The sequence below is a fragment of the Pristiophorus japonicus genome, chromosome 10, assembly GCF_044704955.1.
Source record: "Pristiophorus japonicus isolate sPriJap1 chromosome 10, sPriJap1.hap1, whole genome shotgun sequence".
Classification (NCBI taxonomy): Eukaryota; Metazoa; Chordata; class Chondrichthyes; family Pristiophoridae; genus Pristiophorus; species Pristiophorus japonicus.
In genome coordinates this window covers 191,989,667-192,016,163 of record NC_091986.1, presented here as the reverse complement: position 1 = coordinate 192,016,163, position 26,497 = coordinate 191,989,667, and the positions used below count along the sequence as shown (strand labels likewise).

The 26,497-nt window shown below is 43.2% G+C and overlaps 1 protein-coding gene across 1 annotated transcript in view; it reads right to left on the bottom strand.

The window, feature by feature from the left end:
• The window catches only part of LOC139274886 (nucleoside hydrolase-like), a 62,985-nt gene that overhangs the window by 4,606 nt on the left and 31,882 nt on the right, over positions 1–26,497 (bottom strand). The window contains exons 2-4 of the mRNA XM_070891610.1: positions 9,187–9,257; positions 7,126–7,316; positions 3,084–3,263 (exon numbers count right to left, since the gene is read on the bottom strand). Of these exons, the coding sequence (XP_070747711.1) occupies positions 3,084–3,263; positions 7,126–7,316; positions 9,187–9,223 (408 nt within the window). The 5' untranslated portion in view covers positions 9,224–9,257. The remainder of the gene's footprint in view (positions 1–3,083; positions 3,264–7,125; positions 7,317–9,186; positions 9,258–26,497) is intronic.

The following is a 26,497-nucleotide window of genomic DNA, read 5'->3' as shown; positions in this document are numbered from 1 at the left end:
TTGGTTCTAACATGTGATGCATCGTCCTATAGGATTGGGTGCGTGTTGCAACAGGGCAATGCTGAGGGTCAACTACAAGGTGTGGCTTATGCCTCCAGTCACTCTCTCAAGCAGAACGGGGATATGGGATGGTCGAAAAGGAAGCACTTGCATGTGTCTATGGTGTAAAAAAATGCATCAGTACCGCTTTGGTAGGAAGTTTGAATTAGTGACAGACCACAAACCATTAACATCCCTGTTGTCAGATAGTAAGGCTGTCAATGCCAACGCATCAATTCGCATTCAGCGATGGGCTCTCATGCTGGCTGCCTATGACTACTCCATCCGGCACCAGCCCGGTACTGAAAATTGTGCAGATGCGCTCAGCAAGCTTCCACTGGCCACCACTGAGGGGCAGCGGAGCAAAGCATTGAGATGATCATGGCTGTCGAGGCCTTTGACAGCGCAGGCTCCCCCATCATAGCCTGCCAGATCAAAATCTGGACAAACAGAGATCCCCTCCTATCCCTGATTAAGAAATGTGTCCTGACTGGGGATTAGGTGCCCTGAGGAGGTCAGACCATTCTACAGACGGATGGATGAGCTCTCCATCCAAACCGACTGCCTACTATGGGGCAGCCAGGTAGTTATGCCCCAGAAGGGCAGGGAGGCATTCATCAGGGAACTCCACAGCGAGCACCCAGGCATTGTGCTGATGAAGGCCATTGCCCAGTCACACGTTTGGTGGCCTGGAATCGAATCAGACCTGGAACACTGTGTTCGCAGGTGCACGATGTGTGCCCAGCTGGGTAATGCCCCCAGGGAGGCCCAACTCAGCCTGTGACTACGCGGGCCCGTTCATGGGAAAGATGTTCCTCATTGTGGTAGATGCGTACTCGAAATTGCTCGAGTGCATCATTCTAAATTCATGCACGACATCCACTACTGTGGAAAGCCTACGTGCGATCTTTGCAGCCCATGGCTTGCCGGACATCCTGGTCAGTGATAATGGCCCATGTTTCACAAGCTACGAATTCCGGGAGTTTATGTTGGGCAATGGCATCAACCACGTCAGAACAGTGCCGTTCAAGCTGGCCTCCAATGGCTAGGTGGAACGTGCGGTCCAAATTATCAAGCAAAGTGTGCTCAGGATTCAAGGACCTTCCCTACAATGCCGCCTATTGCGCCTCCTGCTGGCCTATAGATCCCGACCGTACTCACTCACGGGGGTCCCGCCCGCAGATCTACTAATAAAACGGACAATCAAAACTCGGTTGTCCCTCATTCACCCAGTCCTGACCGACATAGTTGAGGGTAAGCGCCAGTCCAAAAACGAGTACCGTGACCGTAATTCGAGGGGGAGATGTATAGAAATAAATGATCCTGTATTCGTCCTCAATCACGCCATGGGGCCCAAATGGCTTGAGGGTACTGTAATTGACAAAGAGGAGAATAGGGTCATCGTGGTAAAACTCAACAATGGTCAGATATGGCGTAAGCGTCTGGACCAAGTAAAAAAAAGATTCAGCAATGACACGGAGGAACCTGAAGAAGACCATGAGATGGAGCTTACACCACCGCCAGTGAACGAGCCACGAGAGCAATCAGAAGAATGCACAGTCCCTGCGGTCAGCCCGGACAGGACGGAATCACCACAGATGACAGACACTCACGTTCAGTGTCCAAATCCAGAGCCCCAACAGCGGCGCTCCACGAGGGAGTGTAGACCACCTGAAAGACGAATAAGACTTTGGGGGAAGGTGATGTCATGTATATAACCACAATGTAACACCACTGTATTACTGTACACACTCAACCTAGATGCACACCTTGACCACAGGGGGTGAACTTGTGGGAGACTGCCCATACCTGTTCATCCAGGTATATAAAGGGAGGTCCCATGCAGGGTCATCACTTTTGGAGTCCTGTGAATAAAGAGCAAGTCACAGAGTGACCTTGTCCCCAGAATGTGCCTCGTGTGGTTTTGTGCTGTAGAGTAAGGACTTTACACATACAATAGCTCTTCTTCCTTATTTACAACAACTGGTGAATTATTAGTTCACATTGTAATCGAGACAGCCAAATATTCTTGTCCTCATCAGGCAAATTATGACTTGTTCTTGATTAGACTAGCTGACCCAGAATTTCATGGAACTTTTTGGATTAACTATGGCATAGGAGCATATTTTTCCTGACGAAATTTGCGTGGAACTCATTTATGCTGGTTTTACGCTGAAACATCTCTACGAGCAAATTTTCTCGATCGCTTGCGCCTCTCCTGAGATACACCCGTCTCTGCCTGACACTTACATAGTTCTGCCCCAATGCAAAAGACCAGGGGCTAGAAATTCAGTACCTTTGCACCACCTGTTAGCGCCTGAGAGGGACACTAATGGGCTGCTAAGCTCTTACCGACCGAGCGCCGCGCGGGCAGCATCTCCCGCGACCTTCAGCAGAGGTTTAGCGGCGGCGCTAACAGGTAGCGCTGCACACTCTAGCGCCACCCACTTGGTGATGTCACCGAGTGTGCAACGCTCCTGTAGTGCCGCAGTCGCGAACTTGACTGCTTTCGCCTGCCGTAGCACCTGGTGTTATTTCCAACAGGGAAAGCAGACATCACGGAGAAGCTGCCAGAGGGATATGTCCGAGGGGGAGCAGGTGGGCAGTTAATATGATGTTTTTTTTCCATTAATGCATCTATTCTAGATGCTGGAAAATGTTGTTTAGCTGCCTTGGCTTTTCTGTAACTTTTCGGGTGGTCCAGCTGACCTCCCCTTTAGGCACTGGGATGCTGGTTTCCTAGAGCCAGATCTTCAGCAGCGCTCCCGCGATAGCACCCCAGGAGTCAGGGTTAGTGCCCTTAGAGGGGTGTGGAACACTTCCCCTTAGGCCTCCTCTTGGTGTGCTCAAAGTGAATATCCTGGTTGGAGGCGGTAAACATCGGCCAGCGCTAAATTCAGCGACCAGGCGGTGTCACCGCCTCAAACTGGGCTATACTGAATTTGTAGCCCGAGCTCACTGAAATTTACTGCATTTAAACCAGCAATGTGCTCCCAAAGTAAATATTGAAAGTAATTGGCTTTCCCAAAGCCTGCACATCTCACCTCACCGGCATGTTCAGTGACTATCCTGACCATGGCATTCACCGCATGCTCAGCCTGTATGTGTTCCAGCCCGGGAGCGTTAGGGTCTGGAACATCACCCAGCCCGTCCTTTCCATGGTAAGCAGGGTCATGCAGAAGTTCTCCCAGGAGAGAGGTACCTGCACCCCGGTAGACTGGGATCTGTACACACATGGAAACATAGTTTTCAGAAACACTAAGCATACATCATGTCTGCTGTTCACTAAAAACCATAAAAGTGCAAGAAAGATGGAAAATAATTTGAAACAACAGCTCCCCTGAATAGCTTAGTTGGTAAATGTACATTGCGTGAGTGAGCTGTAAAAATCAGGCGGTTCCCAGATTCAGTATTGTTGCATATGCTAAGCTACAATAGGATTTGCGCAACTCGAATAGGAAGGGAGAAAATCAGCCAGATTTCAAACATCCTGACCACTATTGAAAAAAGGAGGCAGAGAGAAAGCAGGAAACTTTACTAGTGGACCGAGGGTCTAGTGAGAAGGAGGAACTGAAGGAAATCCTTATTAGGCGGGAAATTGTGTTAGGTAAATTGATGGGATTCAAGACCAATAAATCCCCGGGGCCTGATAGTCTGCATCCCACAGTACTTAAGGAAGTAGCCTAAAAATAGTGGATGCATTGGTGATCATTTTCCAACAGTCTATCGACTCTGGATCAGTTCCTATGGACTGGAGGGTAGCTAATGTAACACCACTTTTTAAGAAAGGAGGGAGAGAGAAAACGGATAATTATAGACCGGTTAGCCTGACATCAGTAGTGGGGAAAATGTTGGAATCAAGTATTAAAGATGAAATAGCAGCGCATTTGGAAAGCAGTGACGGAATAGGTCCAAGTCAGCATGGATTTATGAAAGGGAAATCATGCTTGACAAATCTTCTAGAATTTTTTGAGAATGTAACTGGTAGAGTGGACAAGGGAGAACCAGTGGATGTGGTGTATTTGGACTTTCAAAAGGCTTTTGGACAAGGTCCCACACAAGAGATTGGTGTGCAAAATTAAAGCACTTGATATTGGGGGTAATGTACTGACATGGATAGAGAACTGGTTGGCAGACAGGAAGTAGAGAGTCGGGATAAACGGGTCCTTTTCAGAATGGCAGGCAGTGACTAGTAGGGTGCTGCAAGGCTCAGTGCTGGGACCCCAGCTATTTACAATATACATTAATGATTTAAATGAAGGACTTGTGTGTAATATCTCCAAGTTTGCAGATGACACTAAGCTGGGTGGCGGTGTGAGCTGTGAGGAGGACGCTAAGAGGCTGCAGGGTGATTTGGACAGCTTAGGTGAGTGAGCAAATGCATGGCAGATGCAGTACAAGGTGGATAAATGTGAGGTTATCCACTTTGGTGAGAAAAACACGAAGGCAGAATATTATCTGAATAGCGGCAGATTAGGAAAAGGGGAGCTGCAACGAGACCTGGGTGTCGTTGTACACCAGTCATTGAAAGTTGGCATGCAGGTACAGCAGGCAGTGAAGAAGGCAAATGGTATGTTGGCCTTCATAGCTAGAGGATTTGAGTATAGGGGCTGGGAGGTCTTACTGCAGTTGTACAGGGCCTTGGTGAGAGCTCACCTGGAATATTGTGTTCAGTTTTGGTCTCCTAATCTGAGGAAGGATGTTCTTGCTATTGAGGAAGTGCAGCAAAACTTCACCAGATTGATTCCCGGGATGGCAGGACTGACATATGAGGAGAGACTGGATCGACTGGGCCTGTATCACTGGAGTTTAGAAGGATGAGAAGTGATCTCATAGAAACATATAAAATTCTGACGGGACTGGACAGGTTAGATGCAGGAAAGTCCAGAACCAGGGGACATAGTCTAAGGATAAGGGTTAAACCATTTAGGATTGAGATGAGGAGAAACTTCTTCACTCAGAGAGTTGTTAACCTGTGGAATTCCCTGCCGCAGAGAGTTATTGATGCCAGTTCATTGGATATATTCAAGAGGGAGTTAGATATGGCCCTTATGGCTAAAGGGATCAAGGGGTATGGAAAGAAAGCAGGAAAGGGGTACTGAGGTGAATGATCTATTGAATGGTGGTGCAGGCTCGAAGGACCAAATGACCTACTCCTGCACCTATTTTCTATGTTTCTATGTTTCTATGTTTCTAATGTAGTCAAGTTTGCTGACAATACAAAGATGGGAGGAAAAGTAATGTGTGAGGAGGACACAAAAAATCTACAAAAGGACATAAACAGGCTAAGTGAGTGGGAAAAAATTTGGCAGATGGAGTATAATGTTGGAAAGTGTGAGGTCATGCACTTTGACAGAAAAAAATCAAAGAGCAAGTTATTATTTAAATGGAGAAAAATTGCAAAGTGCTGCAGTGCAGCGGGACCAGGGGGCACTTGTGCATGAAACACAAAAGGATAGTATGCAGGTACAGCAATTGATCAGGAAGGCCAATGGAATCTTGGCCTTTATTCCAAAGGGGATGGAGTATAAAAGCAGGGAGTCTTACTACAGTTATACAGCGTATTGGTGAGACCACACCTGGAATACTGCGTGCAGTTTTGGTTTCCATATTTACGAAAGGATATACTTGCTTTGGAGGCAGTTCAGAGAAGATGCTGGAGATGAGGGGGTTGCCTTATGAGGAAAGGTTGAGGAGGTTGGGCCTCTACTCATTGGAAACATATAAGATTATGAGGGGGCTTGACAAGGTGGATGCAGAGAGGATGTTTCCACTGATGGGGGAGACTAGAACTAGGGGGCATAATCTTGAATAAGGGGCCGCCCATTTAAAACTGAGATGAGGAGGAATTTCTTCTCTCAGAGGGTTGTAAATCTGTGGAATTCGCTGCCTCAGGGAGCTGTGGATGCCAGAACATTGAATAAATTTAAGACAGAGATAGACAGTTTCTTAACCGATAAGGGATTATGGGGTAATGGGGAGTGGGCAGGAAAGTGGACTTGAGTCCATGATCGGATCAGCCATGATCATATTAAATGGCAGAGCAGGCTCGAAGGGCCGTATGGCCTACTCCTGCTCCTATTTCTTATGTTATTATGTTCTTATTCAGAAACCCTCTACTAGAAAGTGCACATCAATATGAGGGACAGGATTTGACTCCTGCTTCGCAGAGGCGAATAGCTTATCAGCACTCATTTCTGACACTCTCATCTCATTAGGGGAGGGACAATTTGGAAGGTTGTCTCTACTGGTAAAACTGCTTTCCTGTATTACTCGGTCGTCTGGATAGGAGGGAAGAAAACTGGGAAGAGGAAAATCCAGGGAGAAAAATCTAATTTCTTAAATGTGAATGTGAACTTGCAATGTTGTTGTTCTTGTAATAAATATGTAACACATTTTAATGGACTTAAAGTGAAGCCTAAAAATTATATCTACACATATACACATGAAATGTATGGACCTACACACACACACACACATAGATTATAATCGCTCAACCATTGGTGGCCATGCCTTCTGTTGCCTGGGCCCCAAGCTCTGGAATTCACTGCCTGAACCTCTCCGCCTTTATACCTCTCTTTCCTCTTTCAAGACATTTCTTAAAACATACCTCTTTGACCAAGCTTTTAGACACCTGCACTAGTTTCTACTTATATGGCTCGTGCCAAATTTTTTAGCTCATAATACTCCTGTGAAGTAACTTGGGGCGCTTCACTATGTTAAAGGCGCTATATAAACACACGTTGTTGTTGTTATATTTATCTGCACATGCACACATGGATTGTATGTGTCTAAATATATCTATAAGATCCATTTTCAATTAGCTCAATATGCAGGTTTAATAGAGAGTCTACAACAGAAGTAAAAGGGACATCATCATACTTATATACTCAACACGGACAAAATCATTGAAATATACACACACACATACACTCAATGTTTGCTGGCCTACCATCATTAATAAGCATTTTGACTACATATGGGCTATAAATACCTTTTGTTCTCCTATGAACTGAATTGTTACTGAACAAAAGACACAAAGAGTCACAGTCACAGATACTTGTACCTCTGCTCTTTGTTACCTACCTCCATCCGTTGACAAAGTTGTAGCACTCGAAGCACATTTTTGCACACGTTTTCAAGTGCTGTGTTTCCATGAGTGCACATTATACCCAGGATCTGAACATTAGGAGCTGCTAGAGCCATCATAATGGCTTGGGCATCATCCACCCCAGCATCGACATCCAAGAGCAAAAGCTTCTTTGCTATCTTAGAACCTGAAGACCAGAGAGTGTTTTTTTAAAAAGACACTGTTTAATAATGTAAAGTTTAATAATAATTTATAGCTTAAAGGTTGTAAGAGTACTTTTTAGAATGTTGATAGTAACAACATTCATGTTTAGTTGAACTAAGAAATTATAGGACTGGTTTTACTGGTCTTACCCCGCCACATCCATCCCAGTCGGTCAAGTCACTATCATTTCCTATCCTATGTGGTCGAGAGTACAAACCCTAGCAATGGTAAAAAGGGAGGAAATTGGAGCAAAGTTGCAGGCCTCCAGCTGTGTTCCCAGCCACTGGCATTGGGGCCTTATGGTTGCTGCTCTCTGACAACCTGCTGTTTCACTTTCTGAGCTGCCCGAACCCCTCCTGCTGGGACCCCTGCAGAATATCGCCTTATTCGGACACTCCTCCACTTCAGTGTCCAATGGGCTAACAAGAAAGAAAGAATGTTCCCACTGCCTCATTTACATGTTTGCAGGTGCAGCTCTGCTACCCCCATCCCAACCCCCCCAAGATCCAACCCAAAGGAAACCCAAACATTCCGGTGCAACATAAAGGGAGCGGAGACCTGGCAAAACATGTCTTTGACTCTTTCTCCAGACCTTTGTATCCAGGATATGGCTGATCTCTAGGTAAGGAAGGTTTCTGTGTGGATCATCAGAATTTCAATGAAGTGCAAACAAGTTATTTGTTCATTTATTCAGCTATTCAATCTATAAGCATTGACTTCTGAGTTATATAAAGCCTTTAATGTAGAAAATATTCCAAAATACTTCACATTGGAGAAACGCATATCATCCGAAAACACAGAGTCACTTTCCACATGTACGCTGACGACACCCAGCTCTACCGCTCCACCACTTCTCTCGGCCCCTGCTTGGTATTTAAGTTGTCAGATTGCTTGTCCGACATTCAGTACTGGATGAGCAGAAATTTTCTCCAATTAAATATTGGGAAGACCGAAGCCATTATCTTTGGTCCCCGCCACAAACTGCGTTCCCTAACCACTGACTCCATCTCTCTCCCTAGCATCAATCTGAGGGTGAACAAGACTGTTCGCAATCGGAGAGGCATATTTGACGCTGAAATTAGTTTCCAATCACATATCCATGGCATAACTAAAATGACCTTTTCACACCTCTGTAAAATTGCCCGCCTCCGCCCCTGCCTCAGCTTTTCTGCTGCTGAAACCCTCATTCAAACCGTTGTTACCTCCAGACTTGACTACTCCAACTCACTCCTGGCCAGCCTTCCACATTCCACACCATGTAAACTTGAAGTCATCCAAAACTCAGCAGCCTGTGTACTAACCCACACCAAGTCAAGATCACCCATAACCCCTGTGCTTTCTGACCTACATTGGCTCCCAGTTAAACAACGCCATGATTTCAAAATTCTCATCCTTGATTACAAATCACTCCATGGCCTTGTCCCATCCTTTCTCTGTAATCTTTCTCAGCCTCACAACCCCACGAGATGTCTGTGCTCCTCAAATTCTGGCCTCTTGAACACCCCTCATTATAACTGCTCAACTATCGGTGGATGTGACTTCAGCTACCTGGGCCCTAAGCTCTGGAATTCCCTCCCTAAACCTCTATGCCTCTCTACCTCTCTTCCCTCTATTAAGACGCTCCTTAAAACCTACTTCTTTAAACAAGCTTTTGTTTATCTGCCTTAATTTCTTCTTCTGGGCTTGGTGTCAAATTTATCTGTTCTGACTTGTAACACTGCTGTGAAGCGCCTTGGGACATTTTACTACGTTAAAGGTGCTATATAAATAAAAGTTGTTATTATTATTAGTAACATACAACTATAAAGGCTAATCCTCAAATTTCCTTTCTCTTTCTTAAGCTTAACACTCACCCTTCTGGGTCACAACTTGCCGTCTTTGTGTAGCCATGTTTTCTTAACGCACTATGTTCTCAGTTTCAGTTCTATTGACAAGTAGATAAAAAGATCAGCCTGAGTTGTCTTTAGTGTCCCCCAGTGACTGGTGGAGAGGTTAAAAGCTGTATTAATTGAACAATTAATACCTGTAGTCATTTTCACTAGACTATGCTTTTCTCTGTAGGATAGAATCACAAGGCCAGTCTTATAAGCTGCTGAATTGCTAGAGTATGATGCAACATTGTTATTTTAAGGAGACAAAAGGTTCTCCTCTGAAAACCACATGAACAATTAAGATGGAGGCAGGTGCTGGCATGAACTACCAACAGGAGACCACGAAGCAGCCAGAGGAAATAAGACCAGGTCCAGAGGTTGGGTGCATGACAAACCAATCGTCAACTGAACACGCCAAGCTCCAGCCAAACATTAATGATATTGGGATTGGGAACGTGTTGATCATGCATTGTAAAAGGTATAAAAAATATTAACTTTGAGACCCCTTGTCAAGCATTTTGCTTAGTTACAGGACAAGACCCCACACGCTTACCGGGGTCTCCCCTGCTGAACTATTGATGAAGAGAGGTCTCAAGACCAAGCTCTCTCTCGTCCATCCTAACTTGAATGATCGTGTTGAAAACAGACGTCAAAATCAGCAGTGGTAACACGATTGTGCTGCGGTGTCACACGACATCTCTGTTAACAATCCTGTGTATGTGCTAAATTATGGTCAAGGTCCCAAGTGAATCGGTCAAGGAGAGTAACAGAGTATTTAGTGTCAGGCTCAAAAATGGGCAACATGCAGGAAACATGTTGATCAGATAAAGCAGCGGCACACGGATGAACTGGACCAAGTTGCGGAAGATACGATCAGTGACCAACCAACCTATATTCATTCATCAGAGGACTCTGCTGTCATCACTGAATCTTGACTTTCAATCTATAACTGACTCAGAACGCTCGCCCAGAACTGGAGTTGAGCTGAGATGAAATATTCATGAGTGGAAAGTCCCGGACGATCTTAACTTGTAAAAAGACTGATACTAAGATCTTGAAGGGGGATGTTGTCATGTATGTATGCTTCGGGTTACTAGCCACCAGGGGGCGCCACTGTCGGAGGACATTGGGCTGTACGCACATGTGTGCGGGCCAGGTATATAAAGGAAGCCTGTGGGCACTTTGGGCCCGAATAAAGTTGAGCCAGGTTTGCACCGGAGTGAGTTTACAGGATTCAGTCAATCGAGTTATTACATACATAACACCCCTGATCTACTTCGGAGAAGTCAAAGAAAAGAGAGACCAGCCAAGAAAGCCCAGCAATCTCGAGTCAGCGCGCTCCGTCATCCTTGGTTGTACGGGAAGTAAAACCTGTGTTTTAACCAATCCACATTTGTTTAATGCATACGTTGTGTGTCTAATAAACTGTAATACTTTACTAAATGAGTATCCATGTCATCATCATTTATGCCAGTAAACAGGGGCAGTTAAATCTGCCTACACCAACTACCGAGTAGCAGAGACCTGGAATTAATTTGCCAGCCTACACTCTGAGTTGGACAATGGAATCACAAGAGATGGCTGAAAAATAAGCACACAACAAACTTGATGGTTTAAAAAAGGACTGAGCAAATTTTAAGGATTGACATCAAATATTCTTATTTTTACAATATACATTGCACAGTGTGGCACAGCTCTAATCATTACATCATGAACTTTGCTAATTACCAGGCTCGATAATGTGAGGAAAATGGATTACATAGGATATACGACACAGAAACAAGCCATCCAGCCCAACTAGTCCATGCCGGTGTTTATGTTCCACTCGCGCCTCCTCCAGTCTTTCCTCATCTAACTCTATCGGCATAACCCTCTATTCCCTTCTCCCTCATGTGCTTATCTAGCCTCCCCTTAAATGCATCTATACTATTTGCTTCAACCACTCCCTGTGGTAGCGGGTTCCACATTCTCACCACTCTCTGGGTAAAGAAGTATCTTCTGAATTCCCAGATCCTGGGACTTACATGAACACAACGAGAGAGACTTAGCAAGGCTGACTGGACAGTCAAGGATATAGAATAATTTCTTTATGGCAGGGGGATGGGAACCTATGCAGGGAGACAGAGGGAAGTAGAATGGGGGCAGAAGCAAAAGATAGAAAGAAGAAAAGTAAAAGTGGAGGGCAGAGAAACCTAAGGCAAAAAGCAAAAAGGGCCACATTACAGCAAAATTCTAAAGGGGCAAAGTGTGTTAAAAAGACAAGCCTGGAGGTTCTGTGCCTCAATGCGACGAGTATTCGGAATAAGGTGGCCGAATTAACTGCGCAGATAGCAGCTAATGGTATGATGTAATTGGCATCACGGAGACATGTCTCCAGGGTGACCAAGGCTGGGAACGCAACATCCAGGGGTATTCAACATTTATGAAGGATAGACAGAAAGGAAAAGAAGGTGGGGTGGCATTGCTGGGTAAAGAGGAAATTAATGCCACATTAGCTTGGCTGATGTGGAATTGGTATGGGTGGAGCTACGGAATACCAAAGGGCAGAAAACGCTAGTGGGAGTTGTGTACAGACCACCAAACAGTAGTAGTGAGTTTGGGGACAGCATCAAACAAGAAATTAGGGATGCGTGCAATAAAGGTACAGCAGTTATCATGGGCGACTTTAATCTACATATTGATTGGGCTAACCAAACTGGTAGCAATGTGGTGGAGGAGGATTTCCTGGAGTGTATTAGGGATGGTTTTCTAGACCAATATGTCAAGGAACCAACTGGAGGGCTGGCCATCCTAGACTGGGATGTAATGAGAAAGGGCTAATTCGCAATCTTGTTGTGCGAAGCGCCCCTTGGGGAAAGAGTGATCATAATAGGGTAGAATTCTTTATTAAGATGGAGAGTGACACAGTTAATTCAGAATTTAAGGAAAGGTGACTTCGATGGTATGAGACGTGAATTGGCTAGAATAGACTGGCAAATGATACTTAAAGGGATGACGGTGGATAGGCAATGGCAAACATTTAAAGATCACATGGATGAGCTTCAACAATTGTACATCCCTGTCTGGAGTAAAACTAAAACGGGGAAGGTGGCTCAACCGTGGCTAACAATGGAAATTAAGGGTAGTGTTAAAGCCAAGGAAGAGGCATATAAATTGGCTAGAAAAAGCAGCAAACCTGAGGACTGGGAGAATTTTATAATATAGCAGAGGAGGACAAAGAGTTTGATTAGGAGGGGGAAAATAGAATGAGAGGAAGCTTGCTGGGAACATAAAAAACTGACTGCAAAAGCTTCTATAGAAGAGAAAAAGATTAGTGAAAACAAACGTAGGTCCCTTGCAGTCAGATTCAGGTGAATTTATAATGGGGAACAAAGAAATAGCGGACCAGTTAAACAAATACTTTGGTTCTGTCTTCACGAAGGAAGAAACAAATAACCTTCCGGAAATACTAGGGGACCAAGGGTCTAGTGAGAAGGAGGAACTGAAGGAAATCATTATTAGGCGGGAAATTGTGTTAGGGAAATTGATGGGATTGAAAGCTGATAAATCCCCGGGGCCTGATAGTCAGCATCCCCTAGTACTTAAGAAAGTAGCGCCAGAAATAGTGGATGCATTGGTGATCAGTTCCAACCGTCTATCGACTCAGGATCAGTTCCTATGGACTGGAGGGTAGCTAATGTAACACCACTTTTTAAGAAAGGAGGGAGAGAGAAAACGGATAATTATAGACCGGTTAGCCTGACCTCGATAGTGGGGAAAATGTTGGAATCAATTATTAAAGATGAAATAGCAGCACATTTGGAAAGCAGTGACAAGATTGGTCCAAGTCAACATGGATTTCTGCTTGACAAATCTTCTAGAATTTTTTGAGAATGTAACTGGTAGAGTGGACAAGGGAGAACCAGTGGATGTGGTGTATTTGGACTTTCAAAAGGCTTTTGACAAGATCCCACACAAGAGATTGGTGTGCAAAATTAAAGCACATGGTATTGGGGGTAGTGTACTGACGTGGATAGAGAACTGGTTGGCAGACAGGAAGCAGAGAGTTGGGATAAACGGGTCCTTTTCAGAATGGCAGACAGTGACTAGTGGGGTGCCGTAGGGATCAGTGCTGGGACCCCAGCTATTTACAATATACATTAATGATTTGGATGAGGGAATTGAGCGTAATATCTCCAAGTTTGCAGATGACACTAAGCTGAGTGGTGGTGTGAGCTATGAAGAGGACGCTAAATGGCTGCAGGGTGACTTGGACAGGTTAGGTGAGTGGGCAAACGTGTGGCACATGCAGTATAATGTGGATAAATGTGAGGTTATTCATTTTGGTGGCAAAAACACAAAAGGCAGAATATTATCTGAATCGCAGAAGATTAGGAAAAGGGGAGGTGCAACGTGACCTGGGTGTCATGGTACATCAGTCATTGAAAGTTGGTATGCAGGTACAGCAGGCGGTAAAGAAGGCAAATGGTATGTTGGCCTTCATAGCTAGGGGATTTGAGTATAGGAGCAGGGAGGTCTTACTGCAGTTGTACAGGGCCTTAGTGAGGCCTCACCTGGAATATTGTGTTCAGCTTTGGTCTCCTAATCTGAGGAAGGACATTCTTGCTATTGAGCGATTGCAGCGAAGGTTCACCAGACTGATTCCCGGGATGGCAGGACTGACATATGAGGAGAGACTGGATCAACTGGGCCTGTATTCACTGGAGTTTAGAAGGATGACAGGGGATCTCATAGAAACATATAAAATTCTGACAGGACTGGACAGGTTAGATGCAGGAAGAATGTTCCCGATGTTGGGGAAGTCCAGAACCAGGGGACATAATCTAAGGATAAGGGGTAAGCCATTTAGGACTGAGATGAGGAGAAACTTCTTCACTCAGAGAGTTGTTAACCTGTGGAATTCCCTACCGCAGAGAGTTGTTGATGCCAGTTTGTTGGATATATTGAAGAGGGAGTTAGATATGGCCCTTACGGCTAAAGGGACCAAGGGGTATGGAGAAAAAGTGGGAAAGGAGTACTGAGGTGAATGATCAGCCATGAGCTTTATTGAATGGCGGTGCAGGCTCGAAGGACCGAATGGCCTACTCCTGCACCAGTTTCCTATGTTTCTCTGTTTAAGAATTCAGTATTTGAAAGAAAAGGACTGATTTAGTGATTCTGCACAGGATGTATAACACTTCACAGTCCATGTCTTCCTTGGATTATAGATTCTTGCAAAGAAGTAACCTTCACAGAGTTTTAAGTACAATAGTAATTGTTTATTTATGCATCACAACAGCACCATTGGTTTTATAGCGACAAATTCCATTCTTATTTCATGGAATTACCAAATTTCTGTTGGACATCCGAGGATTTTATTTCTCAATTCAGTCCACTTACACGTAGGGTCATTGACTTGAAGTAACCGAGTTAAGTCGAATTCCATTTTTACTGCCTGAGTTGTTTAGCTGTAGGTTAATCAAATTCCATAATTCCATCCATTTTCCATGAAAACCATAAATCATAGCTGTAATATATATAGCTCCATCTGGTGGACTACTGTGGCCCTGCAGCCAGTACTGTTTACAACAATAAAGAGGGAACAGGTCACCTGACTAAGGTTCCTGATGTTAGCAGCCATCTTACAGCTAGTGTGTGTTTGAAAGTTGTACTGAATATATAACAAATGGCGATGAGAATGGGATAATCGGAAAACAAAGCTGCAATTTTTGTTGCTGGATGATTCAGTCAATCGACAGAGAAACTTTGAGAGCTTCTCTGTTTTGATTAACAGCTGCAAATCCAAGATAAATTACAAACACACTTGTCTGAACTGCCAGAGTCCAGATGGCCATGCCTATGGGAATAATAGGGCATTTGGGGGAGTTTCAACGCGACCATGAAAGTTTCGGAGAGTATGTGGAGCGGCTGGAAATGTTTTTCACCGCAAATAATATCATCGAAGTCCCCAATGATGAGAACCATAACCGGGTGGTGTTGGGAAGACAACAGGCTTGTGACTGTCAAGCCAAAGGACACAACTCTTAAGCAGATTCTAACTAAGTTAGAACAGCACTACAGTCCTGAGCCCCTGGAAATCGCTGAAAGTTATCGTTTCGGAATACGACATCAGTTAACCGAAGAAGATATCAGTAAGTACATTGTAGCATTAAAAAAGTTATCTATTCACTGTAATTTAGGAAACTTTCAGAATTGAGCATTATGTGCCCGCTTTGTTTGTGGGACAAAACATGATGCGACCAGAAGAAAGTTATTGACCAACTCCGAACTTGACTTTTGATTTAGCGTGTCAGACAGGTATGTCAATGGACATGGCTAACCAATATTCCCGAGAATTTCGTACTATTTCCAGTCATCAGACAACCGAGGTGAATCGCCTGCAGGTTAAATGTAAACACATAGAAATATAGAAACATAGAAAATAGATGCAGGAGTAGGCCATTCGGCCCTTTGAGCCTGCACCGCCATTCAATGAGTTCATGGCTGAACATGCAACTTCAGTACCCCATTCCTGCTTTCTCGCCATACCCCTTGATCCCCCTAGTAGTAAGGACTTCATCTAACTCCTTTTTGAATATATTTAGTGAATTGGCCTCAACAACTTCCTGTGGTAGAGAATTCCACAGGTTCACCACTCTCTGGGTGAACAAGTTTCTCCTCATCTCAGTCCTAAATGGCTTGCCCCTTATCCTTAGACTGTGACCCCTGGTTCTGGACTTCCCCAACATTGGGAACATTCTTCCTGCATCTAACCTGTCTAAACCCATCAGAATTTTAAACGTTTCTATGAGATCCCCTCTCATTCTTCTGAACTCCAGTGAATACAAGCCCAGTTGATCCAGTCTTTCTTGATATGTCAGTCCCGCCATCCCGGGAGTCAGTCTGGTGAACCTTCGCTGCACTCCCTCAATAGCAAGAATGTCCTTCCTCAAGTTAGGAGACCAAAACTGTACACGATACTCCAGGTGTGGCCTCACCAAGGCCCTGTACAACTGTAGCAACACCTCCCTGCCCCTGTACTCAAATCCCCTCGCTATGAAGGCCAACATGCCATTTGCTTTCTTAACCGCCTGCTGTACCTGCATGCCAACCTTCAATGACTGATATACCATGACAGCCAGGTCTCGTTGCACCTCCCCTTTTCCTAATCTGTCACCATTCAGGTAATAGTCTGTCTCTCTGTTTTTACCACCAAAGTGGATAACCTCACATTTATCCACATTATACTTCATCTGCCATGCATTTGCCCACTCACCTAACCTATCCAAGTCACTCTGCAGCCTAATAGCATCCTCCTCGCAGCTCACACTGCCACCAACTTAGTGTCATCTGCAAATTTGGAGACACTACATTTAATCCCCTCGTCTAAATCATTAATGTACAGTGTAAACAGCTGGGGCCCCAGCACAGAACCTTGCGGTTCCCCACTAGTTACTGCCTGCCATTCTGAAAAGTACCCATTTACTCCTACTCTTTGCTTCCTGTCTGCCAACCAGTTTTCAATCCATGTCAGCACATTACCCCCAATCCCATGTGCTTTAACTTTGCACATTAATCTCTTGTGTGGGACTTTGTCGAAAGCCTTCTGAAAGTCCAAATACACCACATCAACTGGTTCTCCCTTGTCCACTCTACTGGAAACATCCTCAAAAAATTCCAGAAGATTTGGCAAGCACGATTTCCCTTTCACAAATCCATGCTGACTTGGACCTATCATGTCACCTCTTTCCAAATGCGCTGCTATGACATCCTTAATAATTGATTCCATCATTTTACCCACTACTGAGGTCAGGCTGACCGGTCTATAATTCCCTGTTTTCTCTCTCCCTCCTTTTTTAAAAAGTGGGGTTACATTGGCTACCCTCCACTCCATAGGAACTGATCCAGAGTCTATGGAATGTTGGAAAATGACTGTCAATGCATCCGCTATTTCCAAGGCCACCTCCTTAAGTACTCTGGGATGCAGACCATCAGGTTCTGGGGATTTATCAGCCTTCAATCCCATCAGTTTCCCCAACACAATTTCCAGACTAATAAGGATTTCCCTCAGTTCCTCCTTCTTATTAGACCCTCTGACCCCTTTTATATCCGGAAGGTTGTTTGTGTCCTCTTTAGTGAATACCGAACCAAAGTACTTGTTCAATTGGTCTGCCATTTCTTTGTTCCCAGTTATGACTTCCCCTGATTCTGACTGCAGGAGACCTACGTTTGTCTTTACTAACCTTTTGTTCCCTGCAAGCTTCCTCTCTTACTCTATTTTCCCTGCCCTAATCAAACTCTTTGTCCTCCTCTGCTGAGTTCTAAATTTCTCCCAGTCCCCGGGTTCGCTGCTATTTCTGGCCAATTTGTATGCCACTTCCTTGGCTTTAATACTATCCCTGATTTCCCTTGATAGCCACGGTTGAGCCACCTTCCCTTTTTTATTTTCACGCCAGACAGGGATGTACAATTGTTGTAGTTCATCCATGCGGTCTCTAAATGTCTGCCATTGCCCATCCACTGTCAACCCCTTAAGTATCATTCGCCAATCTATCCTGGCCAATTCACACCTCATACCTTCAAAGTTACCCTTTTTTAAGTTCTGGACCATGGTCTCTGAATTAAATGTTTCATTCTCCATCCTAATGTAGAATTCCACCATATTATGGTCACTCTTCCCCAAGGGGCCTCACACAACGAGATTGCTAATTAATCCTCTCTCATTACACAAAGGCCCAAGGTCTCAGAAACTGGGAATGGTAACAGGGCATTGAAGTCCTGCTATCGGTGCCTGGGACAACACATTGCTGAAAGTTGTCCATCTGTGAAGGCAGAGTGTTTCTTCTGCAGGAAAACTGGGCATCTTGCAAAGGCATGCCGACTGAAGGGTAAACCAGCTTTCAAAGCTATAAGCAGAAATCCCCAGAGACTACATAGCATGGAAGAAAAACAACAGGACGAGAAGGTTTTAGAGCTACACATCATCAGGAGCACGCGGTTCAAAAAATATCATCATCCACATAGATGTTGCAGGAACCAAGATACCCATGGAAATCAACACTGATGCATCTGAGTGTGTAGTACCGGAGTCGCTATACCTCGACAAATTGCGTGATTTCCCATTGCAGAAATCCAAGATAGAGCTGTGAGGCTACTCGGGAGAGAACATTCCTGTGGTCGATCGTATCACCATACCAGTGAAATACAAGGATCAATTTCAGAGCTTGCCTCTATTAGTAATGGCAGGAGACAAGCCTGCCTTACTAGGAAGAAATTGATTGGGATCACTGAAGCTGGATTGGAGTGAGATTTTTCGTGTTGAAATGAGATTTGCATCAAAGGATGATGTCATCAAGAATTATCCGAAGGTGTTCTGCGAAACAGGCAGTCCGATCCAAGGCTTCAATACGAATGTCAGGGTACAGAAGTACGCTAGATTGGTTTACTGCAAGCCACGTCCCGCACAATATGCACTCAAGGAGAAAGTTGAGCAAGAACTCAAAAGACTAGAGACTGAGAACATTATTTCTAAGATAGATCGATGTAATTGGGCTACACCTATTGTTGTTGTACCTAAGTCCGATGGTAAGGTAAGATTGTGTAGTGGTTATAAAGTAACCGAAAACCAGGTTCAAGAGGGTAATGTCCCCAATGCATTGCCAAATGTAGAAGATTTATTCACAACACTGACAGGTGGTCAGATCTTCTCAAAGTTGGATCTTACAAATGTCTACTTACAACTTGAACTAGATGAGGAGTCCTAGTCATGCTTGACTATAAATACTCATCTAGGCCTATATCAATTTAATAGGCTACCGTTTGGAGTGTCTTCCACCCCTGCCATATTCCAAGGGGTGATGAACCAGATTTTGCAATGTATTGAAGTCGTAGTATGTTTATTTAGATGACATACTAATTTCAGCACCAAATGGGCAGATTCATAATAACATATTGAATGAAGTCCTCAAACGGCTAGAGAAGCACCGAGTACGAGTGTCTGTTTGCAAGTGTGAGTGATTTCAAAACTCAGTGGAGTACTTAGGGTACAGAGTAGACAAAGATGGTTTACATCCAACCAAGGGAAAGCTGGATGCAATCAGAAATACGCCCACTCATTGAACTTCGATCATTTTTGGGTCTTTTGACTACTATGGGAAGTTCCTACCAAATTTGGCTACAGTATTACATCCACTGAATGAACTATTGAAAAAAACAGGTCCATTGGAAATGGTCAGAAGAAAGCGATACAGCATTCAAGGAGTGTAAAAGCAAATTGGTAGAGAGCACCATGTCAGTTCACTATGCCGTATCTAAGGAGATCAAGCTAGTATGTGATGCCTCTCCATATGGAGTTGGGGCAGTGATCTCTCATGTACTACATAGTAGAGAGGAGAGACCATTTCCCTTTGCTTCACGCACTCTCAGTGCCAGTGAGCGTAATTATGCACAAATCGAAAGGGAAGCTTTGGCAATAATTTTTGGGGTAAAGACGTTCCACAAATACTTGTATGGTCATAGGTTTACCATCATTATGAACTATAAGCCCCTGACAGCAGTTCTCCAGCCAAAGTCCCCAGTTCCAACATTAGCTGCAGCCCGAATGGAGAGATGGGCTTTGATTTTTTCAGCATATACATATGATATTGAAAACAGATGATCAGCTGATCACAGTAATGCTGATGCTATGTCTAGATTGCCTTCCCCATCACAAGTTACACCCGATAGGGAAGAAGTGTTTTATTTTTCATACATTGATGAACTGCCAGTCACAGCTGAAGAGATTGGTAGAACAACCAAACATGACCCAATTATGTCAAAGGTATATGATTATATTGCAAATGGCTTGCCAAACCAGATAACAGACAGATTTTCATCCATTCTTCATTCGTAGAAATGAATTATCAGTCGATAAAGATTGTATCATGTGGGGTGCAAGAGTGGTTATACCAAATAAAGTCAGGTCCAAATTATTAGGAGACCTCCATGACCAGCACCTGGAAATGAGCTTGACCAAGAGATTCGCACACAGTTACTTATGGTGGTCAGGTCTAGATAAAGATATAGAGTACATCATCAGTCAGTGTACGACATGTCGATCGGTAAGCAAGAAACCACCATCAGTACTATTATAGCCATGGAAATGGCCTCCCAGGGTGTGGCAAAGGCTACATATCAATTTTGCAGAGCTAGAAGGACAACAATTGTTCATTGTGATTGATAGCCATTTGAAGTGGGACAAGGCGTTTCCAATGTGGAAAATAACAAGTAAAACATTAGACATTTTACGAAGATTATTTTCTTAATTTGGCCTCCCAGAAGAAATTGTGTCTGATAATGGACCACAATTTTGTTCAGAAGAATTTGCACAGTTCACAAGCAAAAATGGTGTGAAACATACCAAGGTTTCACCGTACCATCCTGCTTCAAATGGTGCAGCAGAGCACACAGTACAAATTGTAAAATGTGCCTTCATCAAACAGATGTTATATTAAAATCCAAAGAAATGACAGTTGTCATTGGACCACAAATAGGCTAATTTTCTAATTACATTTCATAATACTCCTCATACAACTATTGGTAGAACACCAGCAGAGTTTTTGCTCAAATGACAGCCACGAACCAGATTCTCGTTGTTAAAACAAAAGTTGGCTCATTCCATAGAAGAGAAATGATTATACAGAAAGAGAATCATGATAGAAGTAGAGAAAAAGAGATAATTGTGAAATTAAATCAGAAGGTGAAAGTGAAGAATCATCACTATAAATGGTTAAAGTGGTTACCAGGAAGAGTGGTGAAAATATGTGGTCCTCGAACATATTGGTCAAGATGTTTGATCATGAACAGGTTAGGTTTGTTCACATTGACCATATTTTATCTCAAGATGTGAAAGTAGTTGAAGATTGGAATGATTCAATTATTTTTGATTCATCAGATAGTTTTGATACAGGTAAAGTACCAGTGGAATATCCTACATCAAATGTACTGGAAACAAATCCAAGAGGAAGTCAGAATTTAAATCTGATTCCAAGTCAAGCAGACAAACAGTCTGAAATTAGAGTTCAAATGGAAATCAGGGGCATCCCTTGGAGGAAAACTTTCCTCAGGATCAGCCTCGAATGAGTCTAAGTTTGACAGCATGTTTGGAAGGTTTTGTTCGAGAGTGAAGGTATCCTCTTCAAAACAGAAAACAAATGGTTAAGCTTGATTTGTAAATATGGCAAACTAAGTCCGTTTCTTTTGTTAAGTATAACCATACAAGTTATGTATGATGATTATTTGTTATGATTACTTCTTCATTAAGGAGGGAGATGTGTAATATATATATATATATATATCTGGTGTTTACAACAATAAAGATGTTAGCAACCATCTTATACCTTGTGTGTGTTTGTGAGTTGAACTGAATATATAATAACCACCGATCATAAAGTTCTCCCGAATAGTAACATATATTGTCTTGCGGATGGGAAGTAGGGGTGGCCCTGCTCCTCCCACAAAGATAAAGTTAAAACATACCTTGAAGGACTTTGCTTCTTCCCCGAGAGATTTTACTGTGTGGGGCCGCTGCATCAGGCGCTTCACTCAATCGCCGGTTGAAATGCCATTGTAGTCCTAATGACATCGCGGACCCCGATTTGCATATATTAATGAGGCTTCCGCCTTGGTCAAGCGGGCACCTCGGCCGCTTAAAAAAAGGTCCCGGTTATAGCGGGGGCAGGAAACTTAGCAGTAGGTTTTTGGAGGTGATTTTAGCTGCGTGGCTGCTCCACAGTCGCTGGGTAGGGTGGGTGGCTTAATCGCTTTCTTCCCCCATCCAACACAAGTGCCCTCCAAGTAATCTACAACAATGCAAGTCCGTCAGACACTGAATTTAGTCCAACAATGTATTGCTGATCATGAATTGAGCTGATTTTTTAGACTTAGGAGACAGGATCAGTGTGTGCAACTTCAGGTGAGCAACCATGTGGTATCGCTCTGAATGATTCGAGCCGACACCAATTGGTTGCAGTAACAATTAATTGACGACCGACAGAGAGCAACACATTACAGTCATTTTAAAGAAAAAAGTACTTTAAACTTTTTCAATTCTTAAGGAAACTGAGACCCATATGACACCGATTAAAATTAAAATGACACCTGCTGAGAACTGAAGTATAAACAGGAAATATGACAAGCAATGGGCCAATCACCAGTTGTAAAGTTGAAAAGTTAAAGTCTGAGAAAGCTTTTAATTAACTTTGAACACACGGTCGGGAAAAAAAAACAACAGATTTCGCAATCATAATGAGCATGCTGGTGAGTTGAATGGCTTTCAGATTGTTAATTACAAAAACAAAAAACTGATAGATAATATAAAAGATCATCTCAGGGAGGCAATTAAAATACATTAAGAGAATGGGACAATGGCAGTAAAGTGCTTGGAATAGATCCGTGCAAGAAGCCAAAATAAGCCTTGCAGTTCTGTTTTATCTTTCAGTTCTGACGCTCTTTACCCTGAACCTGTCTTTTCTCTTTCTGGATATACTCAGCGTGCTTGACTGGCCTGCTGAGTATATCCAGAATTTTCCAACGTTACTTGCCGCGGGATTTGTCTAACTCCTTTTGAATTTGAGTGTTCACAGGAGTTCAACGCTGCAGAGGTACATCCTTGCAGCTGAGTTAGTGACAGGACCCTGGAGCCCAAAGAGAAAATGTTCTTTTATCAAGTGAAAAGTAAAATACCCCAGATGTCGGAAATCTGAGGCGAAAACAGAAAATGGCAGAAACACACAGCAAGTCAATCAGCATATGTGGGAGCGAGCAGTTACTTTCTCTCCTCAGATATCCTTTATCATGCTTGGGGCAAATGTTTTTTTTAAGGTTGTTAAAGTTATTGAAGTAACATGCATGTTTATGAACACAGTGCAATTCTCTCCATTTCTCAACACATTCACTCTCCAAGGGACTCTTCAAGCAAATTAAACAGTTCCAGTAGTCATTACAGTAGAAAAGAAACTCCACTCACCACAATTGTTGTTCTTATCCGACCTGTTTTTCTTTCTATCTAACAAGGTACCCTCTGTATTCGAGGAGGGTGCAAAAAGGGGACCCAGTAGCTGTCATATATTTGGATTTCCTGAAAGCATTCGATAAGGTGCCACATAAAATATTACTGCACAAGATAAGAGCCCACGGGATTGGGGTAATATATCAGCGTGAATAGAGGATTGGCTAAGAATATAATATACTTACAAAAGAAATTATTAAGCAAATACCCACAATCCAGTGCTAAGGTTTTAACTGTATAAAATATTGGAAGTGTTATCCTTAAGATAAATTTTTAAATTGGCAGTAAAATATTTAAATTGGAATTTGAGATATTTCAAGTGATTCTCCTTGATAAACATTTTGGATGTATGAGAAAAATCTTGGGTTTGGAAGCCTTTTTAATAAAATTACACAACTACTGAGTCAGGAGCTATAGCTTAAAAGGTTGTAATTTATGAGACACAGTATCATAAATTGAAGTTACAGAGCAAAAGATTGGAGTTTTTGATGTTTGGCTTCTAAACCAGAAGTTGGGCACACAATTATAAAACAAGTACTTTGCATTCTGTGATCTGTAAATCACTGTAAGCATAAATGAGAAGTCCGATTTTAAAAAAACTGTATTACCATATTTGACATTTTGTGATCCAACAATTGCAAAACAAATACAAATACTACAAAAGGGGAGTGGCAGATTATATTTTGGCAACTTGGTATGCACCAGGTATTTCGGCAGTTGCAAAACAAATCTGTGAAAATTGTGTTACCTTTCAGACAATGAATCCAGGTAAAACGGAAAAAGTAGAGTCTGCCTCCCACCCAAATCCAATGGGGCCTTTTGTACATTTATAAATGGATTTTATTGAATTACCTATGTGTATGGGATTTAAGTGTGTATTAGTTATTGTAGATGTGTTCTCTAGATGGATTGAAGCCTTTCCATGTAAAAAGGCCGATGGCACTACTGTCGCTAAATTTTTGTTAAAAGAAATCATATCGCGCTTCGGAATTACCACAAAGCTTTCTAGTGATAATGAATCACATTTTACGGGAACTGTTGTAAAGAATTACAGTAGAAAAGAAACTCCACTCACCACGATTGTTGTTCCTATCTGACCTGTTTTTCTTTTTATCCAACAAGGTACTCTCTGTATTCAGCGTTTTTCACTATTCCCCTCAGCAATCAATAGCTTGTAGCTGATGAACTCTAGCTTCTTGCTCTGTTGCTCTGTGTGGCTCATGTAATGGTATAGGTTTGTCTGCAGATAGTATAGCTGTTTTGATGCAAAAATAGGACTACGCCCAAAAAATCCAACTCTTCCAATTACATTTTTGGTCGACTTACACCTCCAGCTATGCGGCAAAGTATGAGTCATTGAGTTGAATAGAAAAAGAGTAAATGTGACCAGACTAGTTGAAAAGTTGGCTGACAATACTAAGCTAGGTTAGAAGGGAAGCTTCGAGGAGGACACAAAGAATCTGCAAAAGGATATAGACAGGTTAAGTGAGTTGACAATCAGGTGGCTGATGGAGTATAGTGTGGAGAAATGTGAGGTTATTCAATTTGGAAGGAAGAATAGAAATTTGCCAGATTTTGCCGCCATTTTTGAGCGGTAGAAGTATGTTCTTTGCAGTAAAAAAATGTAGCTTCATTAAATTATCGTCCTCTTTTTTTGCCATTTTTATGACGTCAATCATCGTGCAACGCTCCGCTATCGCCGTTTTTGCTAAATCCACTGATGTCGCGACTTTTACCGCCCAAAAAAAATCAAGTCTTACCAGGTCGGACTCATGTCGCACCCGGTGATAATGGTGCCATCTTGAAAAACAGAGCAAGAGTTCAGTGCATAAAAGGAGGGAAGGCTGCGTTTTACAGATTGACCTTTGTGTGAGTTTATATTTCGTTGTTAAGGACGTTTAAGGACATTTAGGACATTTAAAAGGATGGGGACTATGCTATCTCTGCCATTATTGCTGGCTGCTTTTTCTATGCAGCATAGAGTTGGAAGAAGACTTATTCAACAGCATTATGAGCGTAATCAAAGAGCTCGCAGACATATGGGGAGGAGACCTTAGCCCAACGAGTTTGCAGGGAACAGCGCTCATACCTGCAGCTCTCTGAGGCACAGTGAATTAAAAGGTAGCGCTTCTGAAAAGAGGTGGTCACAAAGATATGCCAGCTCACAAAGGCAAACCTACAGCCTACCAGCGGTGACAGGACTGCACTGCCCATCGAGGTGACTGCGACACTTGCCTTCTAAGCCTCCGGCTACTTCAACATCAGCAGGGAACATATGCTCCATCTCGCAAAACGCTACACATCGCTGCATTCACCAGGTGACTACTGCACTATATGCACGTAGGATGGATTTCATAAAGTTACCAATGACCAAGGAGGCACAGAATGAGAGGTTTTGTACGAATTGCTGGCTTCCCCAAGATACAGATTGCCATTGACTGTACGCACATAGCCCTGCGAGCACCTTTAGAGGATTCAGAGATTTACCGAAACGAGTCGGGTGGAAAAAGGGGAACCAGTAGCTGTTAATATCTATACTGATTCTAGATATGCATTCGGTGTGGTCCATGATTTTGGACAACTGTGGAAAAACAGAGGCTTTATCACCTCTGGTGGAAAGCATATTAAGCACTCTCAACTGGTGCTTAATCTATTAGACGCCATTCAGTTGCCAAGTAAGGTATCCGTTATCAAATGTGCAGCTCACACAACTGGTGAGGATGAAGTATCAGTAGGAAATAGGAGGGCTGACGAGGCAGCCAAACAGGCCGCTTCGGCACAGGCAGACTGCCTTCAAGCAGTCTCAGTCTCCCCTCCACAGATGCTTGACATCCAACAACTTAAAACAGCCCAACAACAAGTTACTATACAAGAAAGAAGGACTTGGGAACACCAAGGTTGTTTTCTCAAAAACAACATTTGGTGTCACCCTGATGGGCGAACTGTTTGCCCTAGGTCTCTATTTTTGCCCCTGTCTCGCCTAGCACACGGTCAGGCTTACATGGGCAAAGGAGGGATGATACATGCTATTAATGCACAGTGGTATGCACCAGGAATAACAGTAGTAATTGAAAAAGTTGCTAGAACATGCCAAATTTGTCAACAAAATAACAGAGGTAAAACACCTGCTGAATATGATCCACTACCCCAGCCAAGTATGCCCTTTGAAAATTTGCAAATTGATTTTGTCTACATGCCTCCAGTATCAGGTCTTAAGTACCTATTAGTCATAGTAGATATGTTCGCAAGGTGGGTAGAAGCGTACGC